Source organism: Callithrix jacchus, chromosome 2, assembly GCF_049354715.1.
Source record: "Callithrix jacchus isolate 240 chromosome 2, calJac240_pri, whole genome shotgun sequence".
NCBI lineage: Eukaryota > Metazoa > Chordata > Mammalia > Primates > Cebidae > Callithrix > Callithrix jacchus.
The window spans coordinates 95,516,783-95,535,791 of NC_133503.1; the positions used below are offsets into that span (position 1 = coordinate 95,516,783).

Below are 19,009 nucleotides of genomic sequence, written 5' to 3' on the forward strand. Positions count from 1 at the left end.
CTAATGATGCACCCACTAAGGCGTCTCAAAAAAGAGTTCAAGTTCATTCTAGATTAAAACTAGAGCATAACTAGCTTTAAGGAAAACAAAATGTGACTGAGTGGAGAAGAGGATCCACCTATTGAAGAGAGGTAAAAATCTTAAGAGTCCAACAAATACATCTCAGAAAATGCTGCATGTTTATATGCTACTTTGCCTTTCGTTTTCCACTTCCTGAAAGAACAGATCAGGTGCTAAGACAACAATACAGCATGTGTCTTCTGTAACCTCAAGCAAGGACATGACGGCTTGGAAGAAGCCTCTGCTGCCTTGCGTTTCTCTAAGCTGACTGTAGGGCTTTGGGTCATTCATAAACAGCAGGACCTAAGTTACCTGTATTTCCCTGGCGTGGTACACGATGATCAGACCGAGCAGGATGATCGTGGAGAGACTGATAAGGCATTTCAGAGCTAAGGAATACAGCGACGCCTGCAACACAGTCAGACAGAAGCATTTTTAAGAAAGAAGCACTTTTACCCGCCTTCCAAGCCCCCAGGGTCAGTCAGTCCCCCACAGGTGGACCTGAACTCACAGGAGGAAGATGCAGGGAGAGGGGTGCACCCATCTTGGCTCTGTGATCTATCAGATCACTCGGCCTCAAAACCAAGAGAGAGAGCAGACTTGGAAAGACTGGGAAGATGGGTGGTTGGGCTTTGTCAGGTCCACGCCACAACGGACCGAAGCGCCGCTGCTCCAAGCTAGCAAAACCAGAGAGCAAGTTACTCCTGAGTTCAAGAGAGAGGGTTGAAAGGGGCCTCCTAAACACAATTCACCAAGGGAGGAATACAGATGGTTTCCCCACCGACTCCCAGAACCACTTACTTAAGGTGCCCGAACGCGCTGGGCACTCTTGCTGCCTCGAGAACTTTGGCTACACGCGGAAAGGGCTCATCTCCGAGTTGTTTAGCGGACTAGGGATGCGCGTCCTAGACGCGCCCGCTGTCCTGGCGGGCTCCCTTGATCGTCCCGGGGAGGCTGGAGACCCCGCAGGCAAAGGGTCCCTGCCAGTGCCCATCCCAACCACCCAGTGCCCGACTCTGGTAGCATAGGCAGGGGTTCAAGCCCGTACCTTGTCGTAAGCGCCCCATGACAGCTCGGTCTCGATGACCATAACCACGATGCCGAACATGCCGAAGATGAGCGCGTAGTCGCTGAGCCGCTTGCGCTTTTCGAACAGGGCGCGCCGGTGGCCCAGCTTATAGCCGATGTTCTGGTTTTTCTTTTTGCTGGACTTGGTGCCACTGCTGCTGCCGTGCCCGCTCCCGCCACCGCCGCCGCCTCCTCCAGTGCTGCCTCCGCCGCCGGTTCCATAGAGCGCCAGGTTGTTGGAATTGTTGTGCTCGGGCTTCGACACCACGATCTCGGGAGCTGAGGACGAAGCGGCGGCGGCTGCAGACGGGGAGGACGCGCCGCCACCTCCTCCGACGGACGCGGGGGGCTGCAGGGGCTGCGCCTCTGAGTCCATCTCGTGCAGGTTCCGGCGGGACGCGCTCAAGTTGCTGAGCGGCCGCATGACGCCCCCGTTGTACCTGCAGCTGCTCATGGCTATTTCGGTGAAGGGGTTGCTCTCGCGGCGCGCCTGGGGCTGGTGGTGCTGGTGGTGCGCCGGGTGCGGGTGGTGGTGGTGGTGCGAGAGCGGGGGCCCGGAGCCCAGGCTGCCGAGGCTGCCCGTAGGGCTGGCGGCGGGCTGCAGGCTGTGGCACTGGTGGTACTGGGAGGTGGACGCGGGCTGCTGCGCGTACTGCTGCCGGAGCGCACTGGCATGGCTGGACGGCGTCAGCTCGCTCACATTGAGCTGGCTGCCCCGGCGCGACGAGCAGCAGCAGCAGCAACACGACGAGCCCGACAGCGGCGAGGAGGTGCGGGTCCGGAAGGCGCCGCCGGGCGAGGAGGTGCGGAGCAGCAGGGACAGGTTATCCCCCGCCCCCGCCGCCGGGGCACCGGAGGAGGCGCAGCTGTTGCACCGGAGGCATGGGCTGCTGCCGCCGCTGGCCGGCTGCTGGTGCGCGAGGTGGTGAGGGTGCGGGAGGGGCGCGAAGGGCGGGCACGGCTTGTCCTGGCTCTGTTGCTGCTGCTGGCAATGCAGGTGTGAGGAGCGCGGCGGCGGCGGCTGCTGCTCTGGGAAGAAGCCGCGCTGGAACTGCAATGGGGTTTCCATGTCAGGGCTGTTAAAGCTGCAGGGAGACCAAGCGGTGGTGCACCCTGCGCAATGCGTTATGGTCGGGAGCGGGGACTCCTGCTGCTGGTGCGAGGAAGGGCCCATGCCGGCTCCGGTAGAATCCAGGCGGCGAGTCCGATTGGTTGGGCGCACCAAAACAATGGGCATGACATCACCTGCGGGGACCGAGACTGAGTTTGCGGCGCGCGCGGCTTAGGGAAGCGTGTGTGGCAGAGAAAGATGGGGAGGGGAGTCTGTAGGACAGAAACCCTGGGGGACGCAGTCCAGAGCCAGCGCGCTCCAGGACAGGGATTCCACCTGCTGATTGCATGCTCCCCTCAGCCCTGCTGGAGACGGAGAGCCCCCACGCAGTGCAGCTGGGCTGCAGGGGGAGGAGAAAAAAGAAAGGCGCCCTCCCTCCGGTGCCGCTGCCCCCCTGACTAGTGCTGAACGCGCTGCCCGGATCACCTGCGCCAGCCACTGCAGCACGTCGGGCCACCCCGGTCAGGGGGCAGGCGCGGGGACCGTGCGGAAAGCGGACCACTTCGCCTGCACGCCTCGCAAGGCTGCAAGAGAGCAGCCCCCTCGCCCCACGCCCGCTTTTCCCAGGTTGTCCAGCCGAGAGTGGGCTGCCGGCAACCCGCCAAGTAACTGCGGGGGCACTGGCTCTGGGGAGAAAAAGTTTGGCAACTAGCTTCGCCAGTGCAGCAACGTGTGGCGAGAATGCCCGGGCCTGAGCCCTGCCTGGGCCGCTGCGGGATCGTAGCCGATCCAGCGCCCGGATCTTGCCCCGCGCCTGGCTTAGGAATCTGGATCGGGTGCGCGGCGCTCTTGCCCAAGTGCGCTGCGGCGCGCGTAGGGTTAACCGCCTCGGCACCCGGGCCGGGGGAGGGTGGGGGCGGGGCCGGAGGAGGGGATCCCCGCAGTCCGCCCTCGGAGCCGGCGCGGGCTTCCCGGGTCCCCCTGGCGGGGGCGGAGGGCTTTCCCCGCTACCGCCAGCTCACATTTGCGCCTTCTCCGGAACATGAGGGGCTAGCGCCCCCGGCCGCCGGGTCCTGGGCTCTAGGCGCTCAGGCCCTCCGGCAGCCCGAATCCGGAGGTCCGAGGGCTTCCCTGGAGGTGGAGAGGCAGGTGGTTCGCTCAAAGGTGTTGGGGGTGCTCAGCCAACGCCGGCCTCCGGCTCCTCTTCTGCTCCTCTTCTTCCTCCTCACCTGCAGCGCAGACAGAAAGCCAAGACCCGTCACAAATGCGCAAATATCGAGCATCTTTGCCAAGTCCTAACTGCAGCAACGGGTGGGAGAGGGGGCCTGGCGCGGGCTGGCAGGGAACTTATTAAGAAAGATAGCCTGGGCTCAATAATCGCTGCCCATGGACAGTGCTGGCGTTATGTTGGAGTTCGGTATCATTATTTATTTATTTATTCTCTAATAAACTAATAAAAATTGCATTTGATGTCTCCCAAATTCTCCGTGCTGTGTTCTTCTAAGAGATGTACCAAGACAATGTGCTAGGTGATCCTTTTGAAGGTTCTTTGTTTCTGCTCCATCTTAAACCTCTACATTTGCATTTCTTTGTGAATTCAAATTCCTGTCTCCCCCTAAAGATGAAAGAAATGGGCCCGCTGAATATTTGTTTCCATTTTAATTATTTTAAACCCTGATTTTTATGATAGAGACTAATAACGAATTAGACCTAGAAATTCGAGTGAAAGCGGATCACCCTCATTAGGTCATTAGGTAATTGGAATTCTCAGCTGGATCCAATTTCTTGCTACTCTACTCGGCAGCTGCCCTAAAGTTGCTTACCTGGTATCTGCTTGTAAGAGTGTGCGTGCCTGTGTGTGCTTTCAATGTCAGAGTGAATAATTCATTTTAGGATATTCTTTGGACACGTTAAACAATTTTAATTTTTTCTACGTGCAAATAAACATTCAGCAGAAAAACTGGGTTGTGGGGCGTAGAGCTGCTTTATCCCATCGTCCTGGACTTGAGATAATGAATACTGTCCAGACTTGAATTTCTCAATGGTCTTGGTCAAGAATATAATTTAGTGGCAGTGGCAAACATTCAGAGACAGCATTTTGTTTTTATAATCTAATATGGTTTTTGTTTTGTATTTTCAAGATGGTAATTAAATAAAACTTGTTTAGAATCACGAAGCTAATTGAATCTTGGGGCAGCTGAGTACATATTACATGAATTGTATGGAGAGCATGACTGTTAAAAACAATCCTAAGAACTAATTTGAATTAAAATGAAAGCTTCCTTATGAAAAGTTATTAACCTTCTTGTCTGAAAAAGAAATTCAACTCATGCACAAAATCCATCAAACATGTATTAGTACCCTTTGCAATAAATTATATAGCCTTCCAGTTGCTGTAGGTAGCAACTGAGTGAAAATGTTTGATTCATCCTTACAAGTCTAAATACTTCAAAGGAAAATTATGGTAAATAAATATTTTTATTAGCCATTCATAAATTTAGATAAAGATTACATAGCCTCCACCCCTGAAATACCACAACAGTTGTTGCCAGCATTAAATTAGATATAAGGTTCTGCAGTTACTGAACTGTCAAAAGAAAAATAATGGCTGCATCCCTTGTGTCAAACTGACGTTGTCAAATAGCAAATTCAGGACTTCAACAGAGGCTGCAAAACAAAATAATAGGCAAAAGTGTATCCTTTGCCATGTATATGTCTATGCCCTAATATGGGATTAGTTGCAGTGCCATTAATCATGTAGAAATAAAATGTGCCTGCTGAGATTTATTGTAATGCTGCATGGAGTTATCACTTCTCTCCAAAGGGGTACACAGGAGGATAGAATGCACAAAATTCAGAAGAAAATGGAAATTTGATCCACAACATGAGGGACTATGAGAACACCAAAACTCAGACTAATGCTACCTCCAGCTAGCCACTATTTTGAAAAAGCTCATAAAATAATTTAATAGTGTAAAACTCACTGTGATTGGACAGAAAGCAAATCAATCATTACCTTTCTGTTAAGAAATCAACTGATTACACACACTCAAAAAGCCATCTTGCTAATAAATGTCTGTATATTGAGAGTGTGATAAACCTCTATTAGCATGATGATAAAAAAACACAAGATAATTTTGTGTTTCATTTTTAGTCTGAATCATCATAACTTCATTGGTTTAACACAATTACATTATTAGGTCATAACAGGCACATTTAAGTTCTTATTTTCATCATTTTTTAATAAAGTCGACAAATTTTAAGTTTATATGTAGACATTTTAAATGTGTATAACATTTTTTCTTTTTTTTCCTATACAGAATTGTAGCGATACATGTAACATGTAAAGTTAAATGAAGCAACAAAGGCAATGTTCTTCCACTTGAATAGTGCTTTGCACATTGTACTTATTTATACTTGTGAGTTCAGAGAGAAGGAAAGAGGAAGGAAATGAAGAAAGATTGGGGAAAACCAGACCCAAATCAAGGCCTGTGATTTCCAGTGATAAGCTTTCAGAAAATTAAATTTGCTTCTTTTGTTCCATTAAGGCATATAAGTGAGAGAATTTCCCTAGATTAACACCAGAGGTCATACTCACCCACAAAATGTAGTTCAAATCTAATCAATTAAATCTATTTCCAGCATCGCTTTTTAATAAAAACTGTCTATTTTTTTCTTATGGCCTACAACTATTGCTTTCCCACATTTGTTGATTTCAGGCTTGTGAACACAAACACAAACACCCATTTAACACACAAACACATTTTCTTAGAAGTATGTCTTTTTTCAGACTACAGGAGCTTGGGAAAAAACCTCATGTTTTTTGCACCCCAATCCCTTATTTTATTCAGATTTATATTATGCCATTGTTTAGAATTCTCTTCTTTATAGGATTGTCTATGCTATGTCTTTTTGTTGTACCTTAGAAAGCTGGGTTCTCTTGACTTTGGGTGTTTTTGGTATATTTCCAAAGGCAATCAGACCAGGGGTCTGTGGTCTGTTTCCCACATTGTGTGGTCTGAAGGGAAATTTTGACCTACAAAGTAAATATTTTTCTGAGAATTATTTTTTTCTTTACCTGGGTGAGTCAATTACAATATTTGATAGTGCCAAACTTAGAGGTTGTGACAAGACACAGCCACTCTGAACTTACTTTCCTTAGCAATAAATGCAAATGGGGAATCAGGATAGTATCAGCACAATAACATTCCTTAGCACAATAACAATTCTATTTTTCTGGAAACATAACAATTAAAAGGCCCTAAAAACACCATTATTTTTATATCATACATTGCCCCATTTCATAAGAAATCTACTAATTGGAAGAAAACATCATGATATGTGTTCTTCATACTTCTGCCTTATGATTAAAAGGTATCAAGACATAATGAATATATTGATGACGGTCTTATAAATTTCTAGCAATACCTCTGTTTTTTTTTATGGGCTAATTATTGTGTTAGGTCCTGTCCATTAACTTCCTAACTTTTCAGTTTTTCCTATTCTCACCCTTGTCTCCTACAATTTCTCAGCTAATTAGCAAATCTATAAAAAAGACAAAGGTAAAACTCATATTGAGTTTGCTAGTAGAACTTTACTTGTGTTACTTAATTAAATGGGTGAACAGGTAGAAATCATTGTGTATGCTAAGTCTTATTAAATAATCTATGGATTTCATGAACATTTTTTGGCAGCTAGTAATACACACTTATGTCTAGAAAGTCATAACACTCAGCAGACAGCACATTCTAACTTATAGTTTCTCATGTGTTTATTTGCATCTCACAACAAACCATATGGAAGGCAGGCAAAGGTTTTATCATCATCTCCATTATACAGGTAAACATAATATCTGAAATGCAGTGCCTGTGTACCCAAGGTCATATAGCTAGTGAGTAGCAAAGAGAAGCCAGACTTCAAATACAATCTTCTGAATTTTTCTGAGTCTGTTTTACACTCTGCTAGCTTTTCTTCACAGCCCAAGAATCTAGTAGCCTCTCATTACCAGAAACTGCCTGTGAAGGGCCTCACAGACATTCCTCACTGGCTTTTTGGTTTCTGTGATCCTTAACTATTGTACTCTTGTTGACTTCATTTGATCAACAGAATAATTTGTGAGGATATAATGCAATGTAGATGAAATTGCAGTGCTGTATGCCTGCAGGTCCAAGGTACCTAATTAAAATATATTTAAAAAAAATACAAATACTGATGTATTCAGACACACTCTTCTATCTACTTTGCTGCCAGCCCTGTAGATTCCTAATTTTTGATAACATTGAAAGTAGCAAATGGCATTTTGTTTTTTCAAATAATAAGGGAGATGGAGCAGGCTCAAATTCTTCATCCTGCAGCTCGAGGAACTTGTCTACAGTCTTGCAGGCATCCAGTTTGGTTCCTTGCCTCCTACTCTGGCAGACTTGTCCTCTCACTGCTTCTCCTTTTATGCCAAAGAGTGAGAGAATGAGAGAAAGGAAACTAGGCTGTATGCCACAAGGAGAGGAAAACCAGTGTGTCTCACAGCTGGCTTAAAGAGTTAGCAAAAGTGGAACCAAAGATATTACAAATTAACCCTACATATTGAGGTCAAAGCTTACAGTTGGTAATCTAAAAAGTTCTCTGCTCAGTGCTAAAGCATAGAGGCAACAAAATGAAGATTTATTTTCCTTCTAAAATCCAGTATATATTTTCCTAACTATTTTCTTCTCCCATACAGTTAGGGCACAAGATATACTGACTCTTTTTTCTCTTTTCCTGATCACAGCCCTGTAAATTTTGTTTCCATGTATTACTCACGAACCCCGTTACTATGTTTGCCTTATTCTTATCTACCTCTTGCCAAACAGGCTCAGAAAATCTACTACTCTTTGTCTAACTTTATATTATTTTATCTCTTTCTTGGAATATTTGTAAATCCCCCCTAATAACTTTTAGTGCAAGGAGAGAGTTGGTGCCTACTCATACAAAAAGAAAGAAGCACAACTTGCTAAATTAATTTAAACATAACAGTGTTACCAGCAATAAAACACTCCAGATGTAAATTATCAAGGTTTGCATATTTATATTTATCTTCTAAGCCAGGGTTTTCTTAAAAATGAGTTTAATTCAGTATTACTACTGTTTTGTCTTATGGCTGTAAATCCATTAGCACTTTTGTTTTACTTTTTAAATTATTAATGTACAATAATTAGGACATACAAAACAATATACATTATGTAAAATATCAGGGGAAAACAACAGATATATGCTAGACAAATTTAATGACAAAACTTATTATTTAATACAATGTTTTTCTCTCACTACTTAGGATGAGTCCTTCCTAAAAACTGTTTTAATTAGTTGAAACTATTAGATACTTTCACCAGTTAATTTATCTTAACAAGGAGTATTTTCTTTCTTTTTTTAAATTTTACAGTATTTTTTGTTAAATAGTTTATTGCACTTTAGGTTCTGGGGTACATGTGTAGAACATGCAGGATTGTTGCATAGGTACATACACAGCAATGTGGTTTGCTGCCTCCATCCCCGTCACCTATATCTGGCATTTCTCCCCATGTTATCCCTCCCCAACTCCCTACCCCATGATGTCCCTCCCCTAGTCCCCTCCAACAGACCCCAGTGTGTGATGCTCCCCTCCCTGTGTCCATATGTTCTCATCGTTCAACACCCACCTATAAGTGAGAACATGTGGTGTTTGATTTTCTGTTCTTGTGTCAGTTTGGTGATAATGATGGTTTCCAGATTCATTCATGTCCCTACAAAGGACACAAACTCATCACTTTTTATGGCTGCATAGTATTCCATGGTGTACACGTGCCACATTTTCAACAAGGAGTATTTTCTAGCTCATATAACTGAAAGTAGTATTAGCTAAAACTCCAATGCTATTTGATTCAGAGGTTAAGACATCATTAGTGTTTCAACCAGTTTTTAGTTTCCTTAGATATTTTCTTACTCTTCTCGTCCTTCATATGTATTTGCTTAATCCTCAGGTTAACTTCCCTCATGGTAACAAAAAGAGCTGTAGCAGTTTTAGGCCTCATATCCATACCCAAATCATTAAAATGGAAGAAGGTAATCCTTTTTTCCAACTTTCTAAACAACTTTCTAGTATATCTAATTGAACCAGTTTACTTCACATGCCCCACTCTGAATTATAAAATGGTTAAAGGGAGGTATGATGGGAATGACTCACCAAACAGAGACTATTGATAAATAAACAGAAACTATTTAAAAGAATCAAACGGAAATTTTTGAGTTAAAAAGTAGAATAACCATATGAAAAATTCAGGGAAGGGGCTCAATGATAGATTTGAACCAGCAGAAAAAGAATCAATGAACTGAAAAATATACTAATGAAGATTATGCAATCTTAAGAACAGAGAAAAGCAAGCATAGTAATAAGAAAACCCTGAACACCTCAGAGAAATGTGGGACACTAAATGCACCAAGAGACATGAAATGGAAGACTGAAAGAAAAAAGAGAAAATAATCAGAAAAAATATTCAAAGAAATAATAGCTGAAAACTTTCAAAATTTGATAAAAACATCATAGTCAAAAAGAGAAAATTTTGGAACAGGTAAAGAAAATAACATGCCAACTACAAGAGAACACCAGTAAGACCAACCACTGACTTTTCATCATTAAACTATTATTTAATGATGACCAGAAGGCAAGTGGGATGATATATTCAAGCACTGAAAGAAAAAGCATCTGTCAATTAAGAAAATATCTAGTAAAATTAACAAACATGAAAACAAAATAAATATTTTCCCATAGAAATAAAAACTGAGAGAATGTATTGCTGACAAACTTGCCTTTCAAGAAAAGCTAAAGAAAGTTTTCAGGCTGCAAGCAGGTAATATCAGATAGTAATTTGAATCTACATACACACAGAAAAAGAGTGTCAGTGGTAATTATGTGGATAACTATAAAAAATATTTGATATTTTTTATTTCTCCTGATTAAAAGAATTACCTTAAAATAATGAATATATAATTGTATGGTTTGTTCTATAATATAGAAATGTAACATATTTGACAATAATAGCACAAAGTATAGAGGTAGGAAAAAGACTTATTGAAGATCAGAAACGATACAAAATGGTAATTTGAATTCACAGGAAGAAGTGAAGAGAACCAGAAAAGGTAAATAAATAGGTTAGCATAACAAGTTATATAAATACATATCTATTGTCTGTTACACCATGTAAATAACAACCATTTAATTATTGGAGTGCTACATTAGTATCAACCAAAACGGATTTAAGAAAAAAAATGTAACTAGAGACAAAGAAGACAATTTTATAAGGACAAAATGCCAGTCCATCAGGAAAATACAACAATTTTAAATACATATGTGCATGAAAACAAAGAATCCCATGATACATGAAGCAAACTGACAGAACTAAAAGTACAATTAGCCATTTAAATAATAATAGTTAGAGGCTTTAATACTCTACTTTTAATAATTGTTAGAACAGCTATGCAGAGGATTAACAAGAACACAGAAAAACATTAACAGCAGTATAAACCAACTGTACTCACAGACAGAACACTTTCCTCAGCAACAGCAGAATACATATTTTTCTCATGTACACAAGGAATATTCTCCAAAATAGACGTACTTGGCCATTATGCAATCTATGAATGTAATAGAATTGCATTTGTACCTCGTATATTTACCCAAATTTTTTAAATTTTTGGAAAATTCAGAAATATGTAAAAATTAAACAGCACATTCCTAAATAAGAATCAAAGAAGAAATCACAATGAGAATTAGAAAATACATCAAGATAAATGAAGACAAAATCACAACATGCAAAAACATACAAGATGCTCCTAAAGCCATGCATAGAGGGAATTTCTTAGCAATAAATATGTAAATTGGAAAAAAATGAAATATTTCATATCAGTAACCTATTACTTTAAGAAACTGAAAAAAAGAAGAGAACCAGGCAGACAGAATCATAAAGACTAGACTGGAAGTTAACAATAACTATATAGATAGATAGATAGATAGATAGATAGATAGATAGATAAAGATAGATAGATAGATGTGTGTGTGTGTATATATATATATATATATATATATATATATATATATATAATTGAAAACAAAACTTAGTTTTGAAAATATCAATAAAATTGGTGAAGCTTTAGTGGACATATCAGGAAAAGAGAGAGTGAGAGGGAAAATAAGTATTACTAAAATCTGAAAATAAATAGAGAGCATCGCTAATGACCTTACAGAAATGAAAAGGATTATAAGATAATGAGATAAACAAGTATATACCACCAAACTGATGACTTAAATAAAATGAGAAAATTCCTAGAAAATACCAAAACTGACCCATGATTAAGTAGAAAATTTGAATAGGCCTGTAAAAAGTAAAGTAATCATATTAGAAATTTTTTAACTTTCTATGAAGAAATGGCCAGGCTCTGTTAGCTTTGCTGGTGAATCTATAGTATACTTAATGCATAATTAATAGTAATTTTTCACACACCTTTCCCAAAAATAGAGGAGGAAAAAAACACTTCCCAGCTCATTTTAATAGGCCAATGTAACCCTGATATCAAAATGAAAGCTATTACAAGAAAACTACATTTATGTATATAGAAGCAAAAATCTTCAGCAAAATACAACCAATCCAAATATAGCAACACACAAGTTATTATATATCATGATCAAGTTGGAATTATCATAAGAATGCATAGTTTAGTGTCATAAAATTAATTAGTGTAGTACAAACTGTAATGCAATAAAGCACAGTAACCATATAATCATCTCAATGGACACAGAAAAAATACCTGACGAAATCTAAATCTCTTTCATGATAAACACACTCAACAAAGTAGGAATAGCAGGAAGATATTGAATAAGACTTTCTCAGCCTGATAAAAGACATCCATGAAAAATCTACTACTAACATCATACTTACTGGTGAGAGACTAAATGGCTTTTCCCTTAAGATCGAAATGAGAGAACAATATCTGTTCTTCTCACTTCTATTAAACATTACATTAGAAATTCTAGTCAGTGCAGTTAGGCAAGGAAAAGAAACAAAGGGCATCCAGATAGAAAAGAAGAAATCAAACTATCTCTTTATAGAGAACATGACTCTGGATCTACAAAATCATAAGGAAATCACTAACATGCTCTTAGAAATAATATATAGGGTCAGCAGATTTCCAGATACAAAGTCAACATCAATACGAACTAATGGCATTTCTATACACTAGTAATGAACAATCTAAAAATGAAATTTACAAACAATTACATTTGTAAAGTCATCAAAAGAATACAGTAAGTAGAAATGTAACAATAAAAGTACAAAATTGATACCCTGAAACTAAAAAACAGTTTTAAATACATTAAAGAATGTACAAATTAATGAAGATACAGTCTATGCTCCCAAGGTAAAATATTTAATATGGTTAAACTAGCAATAGTCTCTAAATCAACAGATAAAACCAAATCCCTATCAAAATCCTCGCTGATAGGATTTGGGAGAAATTGGCAAACTGACCCAACATTCATATGGAAATGCAAGTAGCCAAGAATAGACAAAGCAATCTTTAAAAAAAGTAAAGTTGGAGGATGCAAAGTTGCAGGATGCACACTTGTTGAGTTAAAACTTACTACAAAGTATAGTAATCAAGATAGTATGGTCATGGCATAACATAGATATGTAGACCAATGTAACAGAATTGAGAGTTCAGAAGTAAACCTTTATATTTATGACTGATTGACCTTTAATAAAAGTGCCTAGATAATTCATTGGGGATAGAGCAATCTTTTACACAAAAAGTGATAGGAAAACTGGATATCCACGTGCAAAAACATTAACTTGGACCCTTTCCTTGCACCATGCAAAAAATTAACTCAAAATAGATCAAAGGCCTAAATGTAAGGAATAAACTGTAAAACTCTTCAAAGAAAGTATTTGAGTGAATCATTGTGAACTTGTGACCTTGGCAATGGTGTTTTAGATATAACACTAAAATCATAAGCCACAAAAGAAAAACATAGACAATTGGACTTAACCAAAATAAAAACTTGTGCTTCAAAAGATACCATCAGGAAAGTGAAAAGACCACCTACAGAATGGGAGAAAATATTTGCATATCATAGACGTGACAAGGGACTTGTATCCATAGTATATAAAGAACTCTTATAACTCAGTCATAAAAATAACAAATATGTAGTGTGTATTTCAAGATAACTAAAGGAGAAGATTTTGGATGTTATCACAACAAAGTAATAATAAATGTGAAAGTGATAGATATGGCAATTATACTGATGTGATCACTATATAGTGTATACCTGCATTGAAACATCACACTGTATCCTATAAATATGTACAATTCTGTGTCAGTTACAAATAAAAAATAATTTTTAAAAATGTTAAAAACAATAAAGAAGCCAAAAGCAAAATCTCTGAATAGACATTTCTTTAAAGAAGACACACAAATGGCCAGTGGGGTCAGGCATGGTGGCTCACACCTGTAATCCCAGCACTTTGGATGGCCAAGATGGGCAGATCACGAGGTCAAGAGATCAAGGACCATCCTGGCCAACATGGTGAAACCCCATCTCTACTAAAAATACAAACAAACAAAAAATTCACTTGGCATGGTGGCGTGTGCCTGAAGTCTCAGCTACTCAGGAGGCTGAGGCACAGGAGAATCACTTGAACCTGGGAGGCAGAGGTTGCAGTGAGCAAGACTGTACCACTGCAGCAGCCTGGTGACACTCTCTCTCAAAAAAAAAAAAAAAAGTTAATGGGCATGTGAAAGCATAGGCACAACATCATTGCCACTAAAGAAATACAAATCAAAACCACAATTCGATACTTCACATCCACCAGAATGCCTATATTTAAAAAGACAGATAATAACTAATGTTGGCAAGGATGTGGTGAAATCTGAACCTTCATACTCTGCTAGTGAGAATGTAAAATGGTACCGGTGCTTTGGAAAACGGTTTAGCAGTTCCTCAAGACAAAATGTAAACATACAATTTTACTCAGCATTTCACTACTAGGTATGTACTCAAGAAACATGAAAATGTACATCCATACAAAAACTTTTACATGAATGTTCTACAGCATAATCCACAATAATCAAAAAGTAGAAACAATCTGAAAGTCCATCACCTGATAAGTATGTAAATAAAATGTGGTACAGGTTGAGTATCCCTTATCCAAAATGCTTGGGATCAGAGGTGTTTCAGATTTTTTTTTTTGGAATATTTTCATATACATAAGGAGAGATCTTGGAGATGAGACCCAAGACTAAACACATAACTCACTTTTGTTTCATATATACCTTATAGACATAGCCTGAAGGTAATTTTATGCAATAAGTAATTTTGTGCATGGAACAAAGTTTGTGTACATTGAACCATCAGAAAACAAAGGTACCAGGTGTGAAATTTTCCTTATGGTGTCATGTTGGTGCTTAACAAGTTTCAAATTGTGGACCATTCCACATTTTGTATTTTCAGATTAGGGATGCTCAACCTGTATATCCTTACAATGGAATATTATTCATCAGTAAAAAGCAATGAAGTCTTGATACCTGATTCAACATGGATGAAACTTGAAAACACATAAAGGAAACCCAGTCGCAAAATAACACATGTTACATGATTCCATATATAGGAAATGTCCAGAATAGACAAAGTTAAAGACAAAAAGTTACAGAAGTGGTTGTCTTGGGCTGAGGGGAAGGAAAGCAGCAAACTGGAGTAAGTGATAATAGGTACAGTGTTTCTTCTTCGTGTGATCAAAAATATTTTAAAATTGAAATGTGGCGATGGTTATATAACTCTGGGAGTATACTGAAAACAGTAGATTTATACACTTTAAATGGGTAGATTATATGGTATATATAAATTATATCTTAAGAAAGTTGTTAAAAACTGATGAGAGCAATTCCCAAATAAAACTGAATGCTAAAATCAAAGTATCAATTTAAAATCAATATTGGTTAGGCAACCTTTGATCTATAAGATTAGGAGGAGCAAAAAAAAAGTTTTCCTATGTGGCGTACGCGACTATCATCTATACATTTTAAGATAATTGAGAATTCAAGATTTTTTTTTCTTGTCAGTCTCTATCCACATAGTTTGTAAATCCAAATATTATCATAGTTCAATTAATATCCTAATAAAAATTTTAGCATATGAATAAGCTATGGCATTTTATTTTAATTGTGGAATTTAGGTTTCTCTTAATGATATATAAATAGTAGATGAAGTATATTCTGTACTGAATTATACAGTTAAAAATCACTGTCATGAAATGATCCTAACAGATAACAAGAAAAAAGTAGGACTGAAACATTCTCTGAAGATTACTGCTAATGGCTACTTGTGGCCATTAATTAATTTTCTCTGTAACCTTTTAGCCCTTCTATCACCCTTTGGTATCTCAGACATATACACACAGCATCGTGAGACCGCGCCTTTGGTAGAGGTTGTGAGTGGCAATTTAGAAAATACATGTTCTCAGTCTTGAGAGGTGACAACAAAAGCACACTCAACGCCCAGCCTGCTGCATGTGGTTTGGCTGTTTGAAGCACACATCTTAAAGGACTCAGCTGTCAAGAAAATATACATGGGCAGTCACTGTGTCTCACTTGAAATTAACAGGTGGATATAATCCTGGGATCAGACTTATTTGAGTGCTCACTTGAAAAGAGAGACTAAGGGAGTGAGAGGCTCTCTTGGGAAAGCTGAGCCAAGAGCTCAACACTGTCACATGGATGTTTATCTAGGGTCATGTAGAGGTGAGGACAGCTTTGAAGCAGTACATATAATCCCTGACTATTTCCCATTGTTATGAAGAACTAATTTACCCATGCGGTTTTTCTTTTTGTTTTTAGCCAACGTAAAGGTCATGTTTTTATTTAAATGTATTTTATTAAGAGTAAAAAAAAAAAAAAAAACCCTGTGTTTAGTTGTCACATGGACAATGGAAAAAGAAGTAGAAAACAAAACACTTTCTTCCTAAATATAGATTTTGTGAAGCATACCAAACCATTGAAATAAGATTAATCAGAACGTTTTGTCTAGGTTATTAAACATAGTTCCATGATGAAGAACTCATATTTCCTCATCTAGACTTCAGTATTTTGATTATCCTGAGATTAGGACTTTGGAGAACACATGAAGCAGGCAGTCTGGTAAGTGGGCTTTACCCTTAAGTGGTGGAATCTGATGTAATTGATGATTACCATTCTAGGGTTGTCTTATAATGGTGATGTTAACTTTGATTGCTTGGTGACAATCGTGTCTTCTACATTTCTCCACTGTAAAGTTACTGTTTTTCCCTCCGTAGTTAATAAGTATCTTAAAAGATTCTTTAAGACTATGCAAACATACCATTACTCATCATAATTTCACCCAGTAATTTTAGCACCAATCGATGATTCTTTTCTGTAACAGTCATAACTGTGTCATTTACCTAATGGTAATGTTCTCCTTTAATAATATCTTCTATATTGATTAACTAAATTATATTTTAAGAAAGATATGTCTCTACTTCCTCATGTATTTATTTATTCAATGAAGTATTATTATAGCAGTATAAAGTAATGGATGTTTTATCATATGAGTGGCAATCTATTATCATTATTTATTTTGTTCTCAAATGACTCCAGCTTTGGCTATTGAGAGCTCCTTCAGGTTGGCCCATGTCCTTCTGGCATGCCCCCATTATTTTTGTAGCAGTTCATCATTCTGTGGCATCACAAGATGTGTGAGACATAATTTGGTATTTTTTTTCTGTCCCAGCCCTGGAGTCAACTATTTCCAGGTATGCCTGGTTCCTTTTTATTTTTGGAGACTGAATTTAAAAACCAAGCTATAGGTACAAAGGTATACTCATTGTTACTGCCATGTCATTGTTTATCGGCCCTTTCAGCTATCAGAGATACAAATATATGGATGTATATGAACCCATGCACACACACAGAGCTTTAATATCTATGTCTATCTATGTGTATATATTTAGAAGTAAATTCACATTAATACACCCAATTTTAATGCAACACTACAGAGTTCAGTTTAGCTTTATTCCCTTCCTCCCTCCCTCCCTCCCTTCCTTCCTTCTTGATGGAGTCTCACTCTGTCACCAGGCTAGAGTACAGTGGTGCGATATCAGTTTGCTGCAACCTCCGCCTCCCGGGTTCAAGCAATTCTCCTGACTCAGCCTCTCAAGTAGCTGGGACTACCAGCACGTGCCACCACATCCAGATAATTTTTGTATTTTTAGTAGAGACCAGGTTTCACCATGTTGGCCAGGATGGTCTCGATCTCTTGACCTCATTATCCGCCAGCCTCAGCCTCCCAAAGTGCTGGGATTACAGGCGTGAGCCACCACACCTGGCACTCTTTTCTTTAACAACGAAAAATCAGTCCCTCATTACTCACAATATATTTATTTACTTGCACAATGTTAGTTACAGAGTAGCTAGTACATCCCCAGACAGAAAACAAATTTACTCACTAGCAAGTAATGTTTGTGTCCAGTTCTGTTTGTCCTTAACCATTAGTACTTGTTGATAGAGTTTGGATCTATGTCCCTGCCAAATCTTCTGCTGAGATATAATCCCCAGTGTTGGAGGTGGGGCCTGGTGGGAGGTGTTTGGGTCAGGAGGGCAGATTTCTCATCGCTCGGTGGTGTTGTCGCATGGCTTGGTTCTGTCCTCGTGATTATGAGTGTTCACGAGATCTGTGCTTATTTAAGTGTAAGCTCCGCACCCTCAACTCCTGCTTCAGCCATGTGGTATGCCTGCTCCATCTCCTTCTACAGTGATTAAAAGCTCCCAGAGGGCCGAGCACAGTGGCTCATGCCTGTAATCCCAGCACTTTGGGAGACCGTGGCAGGGGATCACTTGAGGTCAGGAGTTGGAGACAAGCCTGGCCAACATGGTGAAACCCCACCTCTACTAAAAAAATACAAAAATTAGCCAGGCACGGTGGCACCTGCCTGTAGTCTTAGCTACTCTGTAGGCTGAGACAGGAGAATTGCTTCAACCCAGAGGCGGAGGTTGCAGTGAGCCGAGATGGCGCCACCGCTGTCCACCCTGTGTGACAGAGCGAGACTCCATCTGAAGAAAAATAAAAAATAAAAGCTTCCGGAGGCCTCCCTAGAAGCCCAACAGATTCTACTGCCACGCTTGTATAGCTTGCGGAACTGTGAGTCACTTAAACCTCTTTTCTTTAGAAATTATACAGTCTCAGTTATTATTTCTTTATAACAACAGAAGAACAGACTAATACACGTCATAATTGTTTTCCAAAATTAGTTAGGTCCATTCTTCCACCCCAACTTCTCCAGTGTTGTTCTTATCTGTAATACAGCTGGCTTTATTCACTGCTATTTGTATTCTAGTTTTATATCCCCTACATCCTGGTTGATTTTAATTAGCATGCATTTGTCATTTGGGGTTTGTGAAATAGTACAATGATTCTAAGGGTCAGAGCTATGCAAACAGGTGTACTCAGAGAAATCTGAATTCAGGAAGGTCCCTACTCCACTGCCTTTCTGTTATTCTTTTTGCTCTTTTCCCATCCATGCCCTGTAGAAAACCAATTTGATTAGTTTCTGCTTTATCCTGCTTGTGTTTCTTTTGCACCAGTAAGTTGACACATGTATATTTTTTTCCACAAAGAGTAGATGCTATATTCTCTCACACTTTACTTTTTTTCACTTAAGATATTTTGGAAATGTATCCATGTGAATCCATAGAGATCTTTCTCACTCTTGCAGTTACACAGTACTTCACTGTGTGGCTGTACCATTGTTTATTCAAACA

The 19,009-nt window shown here is 39.8% G+C and overlaps 1 protein-coding gene across 16 annotated transcripts in view; it reads right to left on the reverse strand.

Annotated features, from left to right (window-relative positions):
- KCNN2 (potassium calcium-activated channel subfamily N member 2) overlaps positions 1-19,009 on the reverse strand; it is a 459,477-nt gene that overhangs the window by 138,485 nt on the left and 301,983 nt on the right. For 15 of the 16 annotated variants that reach the window (XR_013532555.1, XM_078365847.1, XM_054252040.2 and 12 more), the window contains 3 exons: positions 3,202-3,408; positions 1,109-2,373; positions 373-468 (listed from right to left, as the gene is read on the reverse strand). Coding sequence is in view for 14 of the 16 variants with exons in the window: in XM_078365847.1 (XP_078221973.1) it covers positions 373-468; positions 1,109-2,373; positions 3,202-3,223 (1,383 nt within the window). In the remaining 2 variants the exon portion in view is untranslated. Of the gene's footprint in view, positions 1-372; positions 471-1,108; positions 2,374-3,201; positions 3,409-19,009 lie in introns of those variants that run through there. The other variant, XM_054252048.2, reaches the window with a different exon arrangement.